The following is a 13,132-nucleotide window of genomic DNA, read 5'->3' as shown; positions in this document are numbered from 1 at the left end:
CAAATAGTTTTGCTTCATGTTGGTGTCTTCTGTTGTAGGACTCACAGGTAACTGAAGATCTTCTTTGATCTCCGTGGAGCTGATCATTGGATGCTTCTTTGCCATTCCTGTGATGTTATGATCAATGTCGATGGTAATATTTATTTTCCTACCACGTGTTTAGGGTTTTGTTTGCCATTTTAATGCATTGGAAATCTTGAATTGTTTTTGCTGAGCAGCCAATTATTTTCTGCACTTCTTTTATATGTTTTCATCTCTCCAATTAACTTCCTTTTCAAAGATCTTTCTCCTTCAGTACAATGTCTGGAACGGCCCATTTTACTCACTGGGCAATACCTAAAACTAGCATGTACAACATTTGCTGCCTTCCTTCTTTAAATAAGGGCCATAATTGACACATGTTTCTTCACATAATGAATGACCTCACTAATTGAACTCTGCACTGCTATTAATTAGAACACCCCTTTCATTAAATGACTCAATTATACTCAATTAGCAGCGTGAATGTCATGACTGTTGATTCTGCTGGTTGCCCATTACTCGTCTGCACCTAGTTATGAATTTTTTCCCATGTTGTATGTTCTTTTCTGCCCAAAACAGTAATGAAACACATTAGTGATATTAGACTGCTATTATTTTGCACATAACTGTAATTATATTTCAGTAACTATAGAAACATCTGACTAAAGATCTAAAAAGTCTGAAGCAAACTTTGTGAAAAACCAAAATTTGCGCCAATCTTAAAATCTTTGACCATGACTGCACATTGTGGCTAGAGGATAAATGTTTGTCTTGGGGCAACTCTTTTAAGGTGGATTTGTCTATCCTTCTATAGTAAATGTTCTGTGGCTGGAATATTATAGAGAGGAAGATGCAGAGTAACATTCTGGCTTTATTTGTTACCTTTCTGTATTATGACTTCATGCGTTTTCAATGATTCTAAAGTTCAAATATCTTACTGTCGGAAAATAAGTACACGATTCATGTTTGATAGCAGAGGATTGTATTTAACATGAGTAATTTTATTTGACCTGAACACGCAAAATCTTATTTTATCTTTAAAAAAACACTGTAGATTAGGAAAATGACTACAAATATGTACACTATCAAAAAGTTAAAAACAGTGCAAATGTAGCTTACACAATATTTTCAATATGTTACAAATTCTGCAAAGATAAAACACATACAAGAAAGAAAACATTTACATTAATTCTAGATCTCAATCCGTTGCATAGAGATACAAGGCTAGATTTCTGTTGACTCCACAGGATGACCATATACTGATGTTCTGTTGGATTCATAAGCTTCACTGTAGCAAGAGATGGCAGTTTCAACTTGCGAAATCCACATTTTCTGTGAAATACATTTAGTAAGATTTAGAAAGTCTTTATACATATTTTAAAAGTTCTACTTTTATAAGTTGTAGACCACAACAAGCTATATGTCAATATTTGATGTCATTGGTTCATAAGTTCATGCCAGAGAACAGCTTAGATTGGAAAAATCAGTCTGTTTTCCCCCTACAGCACCCCTCATGTCCATAGTTTGTGTCTGGTACTGCAACCCAACTCCATTCAAATAAGGCTGAAGTGCAATGCCAGACAAAGCCTATGAATAAGGCCCCATTCTAACGTCCAGTTTTCTCACGTACGAGAAAAACGGCCCTATTATTTTGATCAGATTTTGATGTAGCCTGAGTGTCATCAGTTTTTCTCCTAGATGCAGAAAAAAACAAAAGTTTCTCCACCTCCTTCTATATGACAGTCAATGAAAATTGTACTGCACTTGGATGTTATTTGAGTGTGTTACACTTTTGTTTAATTGACCCATAGACTTGCATTGCCAATTTTGGATCAAAATCAGACATGTCTCCATGATTTTCCGCGGACCGCCCTGTCCTTGCAGAATCACGGTCATGTGAATGGCCCCATAGACTCGTACCTGTGATTAGTGTTGAGCCACCCCCGTAGTGTTCGGGTTCGGTTCGGTTCGTCGAACACCGGGATGTTCGAGGAACTGTTCGTCGAACACCTTAGAACACCGTCGAACACCGTTAAAACCAATGGCAGGCAAACAAAAACACATAGAAAACACCTTCAAAGGTGTCCAAAAGCTGACAAACTGCTCAGAAGACGCTCTCTTTAAAAAAGCCGGCCGGCAATTCAGCAGCGGCATACACCGGTACCCGACAATTTAGACAAGAAGGAATAGAGCTTCACACATAGATTAGATAGATAGAAACATGTCAGTCACATATATAAGAAGTACAGTGATAGTGTTGGTTACTGTACTTGTCATTTAGTGTAAAGGATTTATTTAAAAAAATATTAGTGTTTTCATGCACCGTCTCTTTACAAAAGCCGGCCGGCAATTCAGCATCTGTACCCGACAATTTAGAACAGAAAGATAGAGCATCACACATAGATTAGATAGATAGAAACATGTCAGTCACATATATATGAAGTACAGTGACAGTGTTGATTACTGTACTTGTCATTTAGTGTTAAAATAAAGGATTTATTAAAAAAAAAATTGGCGTGGGGTTCCCCGTAATTTTAGTCTCTAGCGGAGGTTAAGCAGACGGCTGGGGCAGATGTTTGAAGCCTGGGAAGGGGGTAATACTCATGGAGCTTCCCAGGCTACTAATATCAGCCCCCAGCTGAATACCTAGCCTTTAATAGCTATTAAAATGGGGGACCCCCCCAAAAAAATGACGGGTCCCCCCTATTTTAATAGCTAGCAAAGGCTAGGCAGACAGCTGGGGGCTGATATTAATAGCCCAGGAAGGGTGCCATGAATATTGGCCCCCTCCCAGGCTAGAAACACCAGCCGTCAGCCGCCCCAGAAATGGCGCATCCATAGGATGCGCCAATTCTGGCACTTAGCCTCGCTCTTCCCACTGCACTGTAGCCGTGGCAGTGGGGTAATAGGGCTGGGGTTGATGTCAGCTTATAATGCCAGCTGACATCAAGCCCAGGTTAGTAATGGAGAGGCGTCTATAAGACACCCCCATTACTAACCCCATAGTCAAAGTTACAAAAAAAACCACAAACACCCAGAATAAAGTCCTTTAATTGAAATAAACACACAATTCTTTATTGTTCTAAATTAAACCATACTTACCATCACGCCCATTCCAGCTGAAGCCAACGATCTCCTGCAATAAAAGAAAATTAATAAAGCAACCTCATCCTTACCTTTCCATGGTTCCCACGACAGCTTCAGCTCTGCTACATCGAGGTGACAGGCTGGACCGCAGCAGAACGCTGCCATCCAGCCTGTCATCCCACAGACACTGAGAAGCGCAGGCTTGCTTGCGCTCCTCAGTGTCTCGCTGTGACGGCATAAAGATGAGCCGACAATGAACTCGGCTCACCTCATGCACGTCACTGACAGCGTGGGAAAATTCTCCTGCACTCAGCGCTTCAGCGTGAGAATTTTCCCACGCTGTCAGTGACGTGCATGAGGTGAGCTCATGTCCAATGAACTCAGCTCACCTCATGTACGTCACTGACAGCGTGGGAGAATTCTCATGCTGAAGCGCTGAGTGCAGGAGAATTTTCCCACGCTGTCAGTGACGTGCATGAGGCTGATATTTAAATTTGGCGCACAAATCGGTGATTGGTCGCGGGCAGCGTCCGCGACCAATCAGCACGGTAGTGTTTAACTTTGGCGGCAAGATCAGTGATTGGTCGCGCGCCAAGACCGCGACCAATCACCGATTTGGGCGCCACATTTAAATATCGGCCGCGACCAATCAGCACAGCGTTGTTTAAATGTGGATCCAAGATCGGTGATTGGTCGCGGCTGATATTTAAATTTGGCGCACAAATCTGTGATTGGTCGCGGGCAGTGTCCGCGACCAATCAGCACAGTAGTGTTTAACTTTGGCGGCAAGATCAGTGATTGGTCGCGGTCAAGACGGTGACCAATCACCGATTTGTGCCGCACATTTAAATAGCGGCCGCGACCAATTGGATGTCAGCGCCGCTCCCCGGTCCTCCCTTCACACCCTAGCCGCATGGATGTCAGCGGCGCTGCCTGTGCGGATACTTCCGCTGCAAGAACCCGGGACATGAGCGGGCGCTCGCAGCAGAAGTATCCCGACCCGCAGCGTCGCTCCCCGGTCCTCCCTTCACACCCTAGCCGCTGATGTCCCCACAGTATCCGCATGGTGTTACAAAGGTCCGGACATTTGTGTTAAAAATCGCTGATTGGTCGCTGGCGCTGCCCGCGACCAATCACCGATTTGGGCGCCAAATTTAAATATCAGCCGCGACCAATCACAGATTGGGCGCCAAATTTAAATATCCTCCGCGACCAATCACCCATCTTGGCTCCACATTTAAACACTGCTGTACTGATTGGTCGCGGACGCTATTTAAATGTGGCGCCAAAATCGGTGATTGGTCGCGCCCAGCGTCGGCGACCAATCAGCACAGCGGTGTTTAAATGTGGAGCCAAGATTGGTGATTGGTTGTGGCCGATATTTAAATTTGGCGCCCAAATCGGTGATTGGTCGCGGGCAGCGCCCGCGACCAATCAGCGATTTTTAACACAAATGTCCGGATCTTTGTAACACCATGCGGATACTGTGGGCACATCAGCGGCTAGGGTGTCAAGGGAGGACCGGGGAGCGGCGCTGCGGGTCGGGATACTTCTGCTGCGAGCAGTCGCTCATCTCCCGGCTTCTCGCAACGGAAGTATCCGACCAGGCAGCGGCGCTCCCCGGTCCTCACCAATACGATTAGCTGATTGGTCGCGCTCTCCGCACGCGACCAATCAGTGATCTTGGCGCTAAAGTTAAACACATTTAAATAGCGGCCGCGACCAATCAGCGAGCTTGGCGCCAAATTTAAACAACGCTCTGCTGATTGGTCGCGGATGCCAGACGCGTCCAATCAGTGAGATTGGCGCCAAATTTAAACAATGCTCTGCTGATTGGTCGCGGACTCCAGCCGCGACCAATCAGCGAGATTGGCGCCAAATTTAAACCCCGCTCTGCTAATTGGTCGCGGATGCCGGCCGCGACTAATCAGCATTATTGGCGCCAAATTTAAACACCGCTCTGCTGATTGATCGCGGTCGCCGTCCACGACCAATCAGTAGTATTGGCGCCAAATTTAAACCCTGCTCGGCTGATTGGTCACGGTTGCCGGCCGCGACCAATCAGCAGTATTGGCGCCAAATTTAAACCCCGCTCTGCTGATTGGTCACAGTTGCCTTCTGCGACCAATCAGCGATTTTGACGCCAAATTTAAACACCGCTCTGCTGATTGGTCGCAATCGCCGGCCGCGACCAATCAGCATTATTGGCGCCAAATTTAAACCCCGCTCTGCTGATTAGTCGTGACCGCCGGCCGCGACTAATCAACATTGCTGCCGCCAAATTTAAACACCGCTCTGCTGAATGGTTAAGGTCGTGACCAATCACCATTATTGGCGCCAAATTTAAACACCGCTTTGCTGATTGGTCGCGACCACAACCTATCAGCATTATTGGCGCAAAATTTAAACCCCGCTCTGCTGAATAGTCGCGACCGCCGGCCGTGACCAATCAGTGATATAGTCGCCAAATTTCAACACCGCTTTGCTGATTGGTCGCGGTTGCTGGCCGCGACCAGTCAGCGATTTTGGCGCCAAATTTAAACACCGCTCTGCTGATTGCGCCGGGTCTGCAGCATACATATTCTAGAATACCCGATGCGTTAGAATCGGGCCACCATCTAGTTTCATGAAATAATTTTTAAAAAAATTGACGTGGGGCTTCGCACTATATTTGAGTACAGCCAGGTACAGCAGGCAGGAACGGGCTGCCCCCAACCACCAGCTGCCTATTTGTACTTGGCCGGACACAACAATATAGGGAAGCCCTTTTTTTCTTAATTATTTCATGAAATAATTTAAAAAAAAAATACGTGGGGCTTCGCCCTATTTTTGTGTCCAGCCAGGTACAACTAGGCAGCTGGGGGCTGGAATCTGCAGCGCAGGGAGACCCAAGCTTTCTGGGGCCCCCCCCCCCGCTGCAAATTGCAGTCCGCAGCCACCCCGGAAAATGGCGCGTTCATAGAAGCGCCATCTTCTGGCACTGTACCCAACTCATCCAGGGCCCTGGTGCGGTGGCTCACTGGGTAATAAAGGGGTTAGGGCCAGCTTGGTATTATCAGCTGGCCCTAAGCCCGAAATTCATGGGGTCACGCCAATATTAGACATGACCACCATGAATTTCTAGTAAAGTATTTACAAAAAACACAACACCCAGAATAAAGTCCTTTAATTGAAATAAACACACAATTCTTTATTGTTCTAAATTAAACCATACTTACCGTCACGCCCATTCCAGCTGAAGCCAACGATCTCCTGCAATAAAAGAAAAATAATAAAGCAATCTCATCCTTACCTTTCCATGGTTCCCACGACAGCTTCAGCTCTGCTACATCGAGATGATAGGCTGGACCGCAGCAGAACGCTGCCATCCAGCCTGTCATCCCGCAGACACTGAGAAGCACAGGCATGCTTGCGCTCCTCAGTGTCTCGCTGTGACGGCATCCAGATGAGCCGAGGTCATGTCCAATGAACTCAGCTCACCTCATGTACGTCACTGACAGCGTGGAAGAATTCTCCTGCACTCAGCGCTTCAGCGTGAGAATTCTCCCACGCTGTCAGTGACGTGCATGAGGTGAGCTCATTCATGTCCAATGAACTCGGCTCACCTCATGCACGTCACTGACAGCGTGGGAAAATTCTCACGCTGAAGCGCTGAGTGCAGGAGAATTCTCCCACGCTGTCAGTGACGTGCATGAGGTGAGCTGAGTTCATTGTCGGCTCATCTTTATGCCGTCACAGCGAGACACTGAGGAGCGCAAGCATGCCTGCGCTTCTCAGTGTCTGCGGGATGACAGGATGGATGGCAGCGTTCTGCTGCGGTCCAGCCTGTCATCTCAATGTAGCAGAGCTGAAGCTGTCCTGGGAACCATGGAAAGATAAGGATGAGGTTGCTTTATTATTTTACTTTTATTGCAGGAGATCGTTGGCTTCAGCTGGAATGGGCGTGGTGGTAAGTATGGTTTAATTTAGAACAATAAAGGATTGTGTCTTTATTTCAATTAAAGGACTTTATTCTGGGTGTTTGTGTTTTCTTTTAACTTTGACTATGGGGTTAGTAATGGGGGTGTCTTATAGACGCCTCTCCATTACTAACCTGGGCTTGATGTCAGCTGGCATTATAAGCTGACATCAACCCCAGCCCTATTACCCCACTGTCACCGCTACAGGGCAGTGGGAAGAGCGAGGCTAAGTGCCAGAATTGGCGCATCCTATGGATGCGCCATTTCTGGGGCGGCTGACGGCTGGTGTTTCTAGCCTGGGAGGGGGCCAATATTCATGGCACCCTTCCTGGGCTATTAATATCAGCCCCCAGCTGTCTGCCTAGCCTTTGCTAGCTATTAAAATAGGGGGGACCCCACGTCATTTTTTTGGGGGGGTCCCCCATTTTAATAGCTAGTAAAGGCTAGGTATTCCGCTGGGGGCTGATATTAGTAGCCTGGGAAGCTCCGTGGGTATTACCCCCTTCCCAGGCTTCAAACATCTGCCCCAGCCATCTGCTTAACCTCCGCTAGAGACTAAAATTACGGGGAACCCCACGCCAATTTTTTTTTAAATAAATCCTTTATTTTAACACTAAATGACAAGTACAGTAATCAACACTATCACTGTACTTCTTATATATGTGACTGACATGTTTCTATCTATCTAATCTATGTGTGATGCTCTATTCCTTCTATTCTAAATTGTCGGGTACAGATGCTGAAATGCCGGCCGGCTTTTTTAAAGAGACAGTGCATGAAAACACTAATATTTTTTTTAATAAATCCTTTACACTAAATGACAAGTACAGTAAGCAACACTGTCACTGTACTTCTTATATATGTGACTGACATGTTTCTATCTATCTAATCTATGTGTGATGCTCTATTCTTTCTGTTATAAATTGTCGGGTACAGATGCTGAAATGCCGGCCGGCTTTTTTAAAGAGACAGTGCATGAAAACACTAATATTTTTTTTAATAAATCCTTTACACTAAATGACAAGTACAGTAAGCAACACTGTCACTGTACTTCTTATATATGTGACTGACATGTTTCTATCTATCTAATCTATGTGTGATGCTCTATTCTTTCTGTTATAAATTGTCGGGTACAGATGCTGAATTGCCGGCCGGCTTTTTTAAAGAGACAGTGCATGAAAACACTATTATTTTTTTTAATAAATCCTTTACACTAAATGACAAGTACAGTAAGCAACACTGTCACTGTACTTCTTATATATGTGGCTGACATGTTTCTATCTATCTAATCTATGTGTGAAGCTCTATTCTTTCGGTTCTAAATTGTCGGGTACCGGTGTATGCCGCTGCTGAATTGCCGGCTTTTCATGTTTCACTGTTGGCACTGTTCCCATCGATTTGGGCAATCACTGTAATGCCACAACCACCATGGCTGTGGCATTACAGTGAGTGGCAGACAATCCCTGCATGATTGGTGCTCTAAATAGCGCCAGACATGCAGGACAAGCTTTTGGTGCACGAACAGTTATCGAACATAACCTCGAACAGCCGAATTTTTTGCAAATCGTTCGGGTTCGTCGAACAACTCGAACACCGCCCAAAACAGCTCGAATTTGAGATTGGCGAACAGTTCTAGTCGAACACCGCTCATCTCTACCTGTGATAGACTATCTGTGGAAACCACAGATAGCACTTTCACATGAAAATCAGACATCTGAATGAGGCCTTACAGTGATGTGGTTTTTTTTTGGCCAAAAAAGTACACTCTATCTTCCATATTTTAAGAGACATGAAACCAACCTTAGCAGATTCAGTATTTGCTTGTAAAATGAAGGCAGCAATACACTGCTGATATCGATTCTCATGCTGGATCAGAATCGCATGCTTCATTCCATATACTGCTCAGGAAGACATGAGACAAGGGATGAATTCATAATTGGCAAGTAAATTGTGAAATTATGTATTATAGTATTATAATGTATTATAGATTAAGTCTAAGGTTGACCATACACATTAGATAGCTCTCTCCCAACCTCCCCCATTCATATTCACAATTGGCTTGGCATAACATGCATATGTTCTCTATAGGAAGAGGGTAGTAGGCTGCTGTGTGATACTTCTGGTGACTTATCTCCCTAAGAACACAAGGATGGAGCAGTTGAAATCCAGCTGCCTTATGCTTATCTCCCCTAAAGCCTAAACTCATGGTAGAATCAGGAATCTCCCATTGACATTTGATAATCAGTTTGTTTTGCCAAAATGAATGGTTTTGGAAGCTATACATCTATTATGTATGGCCAGCGTCACGGTTCATGCACTTGCCAGTGCCTCGTCTGTGGACCTGTTAATTGAGGCACCAAGCCGCCATGGTTCACCCTACTGAGCCATAGTCCCCCCAGAGAAGGTATGCAATGGTGTAAACCTCCATTTTTCTCATAGGATCTGAGAAAAATGAGAGGCACAAAGAGGTACAGTGCGGGCTCCTAATTTGGGTGCTTTTATACACGTCAACTTGCACAATTATAGGCAAGACAAAGTCCTGCTTGTTATTTGATGCCAGTGCCTAATTTGTAAGAAACTAACACAAGAAAAAGTAAATGTTTTTTTAAAGGAACTACATTATTAACAATTCCCTACAGTATATCTAGCATCACTCCCTTTTGTAAGCACAGCTTCCTCTATTAGAAAGGGATAAAGAGAACCTATGGATGCTTTTCTGGTGCCAGCGGCACAATAACTTGCAATTTACAGTGCCAGTATTGTGTAGATGAATGGCTGTCAGTACATTATAATAGCCTGTTCACTAACATAATAAAGCACCTGTAACCTGAGCCTGGGTTTTACTGATAGTACCAGTAAAACAACCAACTGCGATTTCTATTCCTGGCAGCTGCTTTCCCCCTTTATATGAATCATTCCTTTTTTTGAAAGAGAACATTCTACATAGTAATATCAGGGAAGTTCTAAAAAATGTTATTTCTAATATACAAACTAAAGTTTACTAATCATTAGTTTAACTTTGTCATTTTGGAACTTGATAGAGGAATTATGGAAACATTTAAATTTATATTACCTGTCACATGGAAAAGATCAATGCCTTTAATGGTCAACCTGTCGAGTGGAATTGGCTGGTCCAGGACCTTACAATAACCTCCATCTTTTATAATGGCCTGCAGCTCTGGGTGTAAAGATGGATACATAGTACTAACGTCTAGATTTGATGATTTCTGTAAGACAAATTTTTATGATTCCGTAAGTGTTTTGTATTAAAAGGGTTGTCAGGCCTTAAGCGGCAAGTCTGCAGTCACTATATGATTGCAGACTTTTAAATCCTCACATTGCGCGTACTGTGCGCTGTGAGGATCCTCTGGTGCAGAGAGCAGGCGGTTAAGTGAACGTAATTATGCAGTTTGCATACTCCCGGCCACATTCAGACTAGACTGTGTCCGGCCTCACTCAATACACTTGCATTGAGTGAGTGCTTACTCATCTAGTCGGCACATGAAAATATGTATGCAAATCACATACTTGCCATCACATGCCTTCCGTTCCCGATGAAGGAGAATCCTCACAGCGCACAGTACGTGCAATGTGATTATTCACAAGTCTGCAGTCACATAGAGTGACTGCAGACTTGCATCTTAAGGCTGGACAATCACAAGGGAAACACTATAATGATAATTTATATAACCCATGAAAAATCAGGTTGATTACTGCAGTAGTTTATCTCACATACTCGTTTGTTTCTTTTAATTTTTGTGATCAGCAAAAAGTCATCAAAAAGAAGCAGATATACATCCAGAAGACGTGTGCTCTCTGGGAAGAAGAGAAACAAAAGTACTAATGTTAAAAACCCAATTAACATGATGTCATTATGTAGAGTACAATGCACCAGAATACAGACCTGAGAGCGTAAGTCTTCCCTCATAGAGGAGGTGTCTGTTGGGTGACGACAGCATGGTCTCTACATTGGTGTCTTTAAAGTAGTGCTTCAGGCCCTAAGTAACATATAAAAACAGAATTCTGGTACAATATAATACTAGGTGTAGATAAGGCAGAAATGTCCAACAGCTGTGGTATACCAGGACATGTAGTATGGCTATGACCGGAAGTGAACATAGAAATGAAAACATGAAGCTTTGAACTATATCATATTAGGGGAATGGAGCAGCTTCCTCATCTTCCAACAATAGTTCCTCTTTCCCTCATGCAGACATCAGTGACACTCTATCCAAGCACGAACCGTAATGCACAAGACTGGCCATGGGTCTACAAGCTCTGCAGCCTCAATGTATGCCTGTGTCCAGTTGACTTAAAAACACCTAGCACAGCTCTGACTGAATACCAAGATGAGCTACCCACTCATTAATCTTAAAATGGACATTTGTAATTTCAACAAACTTTGAATAAATCAATAGTACAAGTGAATATTATAAACTTTGTAATGTATCTTGATTGAGAACAGGTGTGGCAGTAATGAGGCCTGTGTGTGGCTAGGGAAGTTGAACTCAGCTTCCCAAAGATGTGATAAACCACAGTTAATTTATATTTTAAGGGGGGGGGGGCAATCACTTTTTCACACAGCGCCCTGTAGGTTTGGATTTCTTTTTCCTTTAATAATAAATAGCTTCATTTAAAAAAATGCATTTTGTGTTTACTTCTGTTATCTTTGTCTAATATGTAAATTTGTTTTGTGATCTGAAACATTTAAGTGTGACACACATGCAAAAGAACAAGAAATCAGTAAGAAGGAAAACACTTTTTCATACCACTGTATACTCACCTCAGGTGCTGGCATCATTTCAGGAGTGTTGACACTGGCTCACTCAGGGCTCACGTGACATTGCTATGTCACATGTTTACTTCGGCCAAACAGTGCTGGCTTCACCCTCCCGTCCTTCGAACAAATAAGACATCGGGAAGAAGCGAGAGAGCAGCCACAGCTCTCACTTCCTCTGAATGTCAATTACATCCATAGAAGATGTGAGTGAAGTCAGCACTTTTTGGCAACAGGGATCGCATGACATAACAAAGTCACATGAGCCCCGGGATAGCCAGTGCCGATACCGCTGGAACGACGTTGGCACTGAAGGTAAGTTTACCGTATTTTTCGGACTGTAAGACGCACCTTTTTCCTCCAAAATTTTGGGGGAAAATGGGGGGTGCATCTTATAGTCTGAATGTTGGGGGGTGTGTATATATATATATATATATATATGTGGGGTGGGGGGGAGTGGTAGCGGTGGAGGAGCAGGGCACAGGAAGCAGCAGCCCTCGCTGCAGCCTACACTGTCCCCGCTGCTAAAGAAAATGAATATTTACTGCTCCTCACGCCCATGGGGCATGGGGAGCACTAAATATTCATGCTCCTTAATAGCAGCACACAGTGTATCAGCAGTGCGGCTCCTGCTGCTGCCGGAATTGCCTGTGCCCGTTGTTAAAGGGCATGAATATTCAGCCTCTCTCCAGCCCATGAAAGTGGAGAGGGGTGAATATTCATGCCCTTTAATAAGCGGGCACACGCGATCGCCCGGCAGCAGCAGGAGCCGCGTTGCGGCTACGCTGTGTGCCGGCTATTAAGCAGCATGAAGTCACTGCTCCCCGCGCACACAGTCCCGGCGTGGGGAGCAGTGACTTCCAGCAGCAGATCTTTCCATGTGAGCCGCGCATGGCAGTGACGTCATGCGTGACTCACATGGAGAGATCAGTGTGGGCAGACTGGATGCAGCGATGGAGGAGAGAGAAGAAAGGTGAGTATGAGTGTTTATTTTTTTTATGTGCAGCCTGATGGGGATTAGGGGGACCATGCATACTAGGATAAGGATGAGGGGTGCCATGCATATCAGGATAAGGATGAGGGGTGCCATGCATACCAGGACAGGGATGAGGGGGCCATGCATACCAGGACAGGGATGAGGGGTGCCATGCATACCAGGACAGGGATGAGGGGGCCATGCATACCAGGACAGGGATGAGGGGTGCCATGCATATAAGATTAGGGATGAGGGGTGCCATGCATATCAGGATAAGGATGAGGGGTGCCATGCATACCAGGATAAGGATGA

General features: G+C 44.6%; 1 protein-coding gene across 2 annotated transcripts in view; it reads right to left on the bottom strand.

Annotated features, from left to right (window-relative positions):
- Positions 1–986: 986 nt before the first annotated feature.
- PLEKHG7 (pleckstrin homology and RhoGEF domain containing G7) overlaps positions 987–13,132 on the bottom strand; it is an 82,429-nt gene continuing 70,283 nt past the window's right edge. For both annotated transcript variants that reach the window (XM_073651651.1, XM_073651652.1), the window contains 5 exons: positions 10,972–11,065; positions 10,804–10,883; positions 10,141–10,294; positions 8,868–8,965; positions 987–1,353 (listed from right to left, as the gene is read on the bottom strand). In XM_073651651.1, coding sequence (XP_073507752.1) covers positions 1,246–1,353; positions 8,868–8,965; positions 10,141–10,294; positions 10,804–10,883; positions 10,972–11,065 — 534 coding nt within the window. In that variant the 3' untranslated portion in view covers positions 987–1,245. The remainder of the gene's footprint in view (positions 1,354–8,867; positions 8,966–10,140; positions 10,295–10,803; positions 10,884–10,971; positions 11,066–13,132) is intronic.

Source organism: Phyllobates terribilis, unplaced genomic scaffold, assembly GCF_046119375.1.
Source record: "Phyllobates terribilis strain yellow unplaced genomic scaffold, ASM4611937v1 Scaffold_11__3_contigs__length_659146591, whole genome shotgun sequence".
NCBI classification, from domain to species: Eukaryota; Metazoa; Chordata; class Amphibia; order Anura; family Dendrobatidae; genus Phyllobates; species Phyllobates terribilis.
Note: the sequence above shows the minus strand (reverse complement) of the source record. Positions and strands in the feature narration are given on the sequence as shown.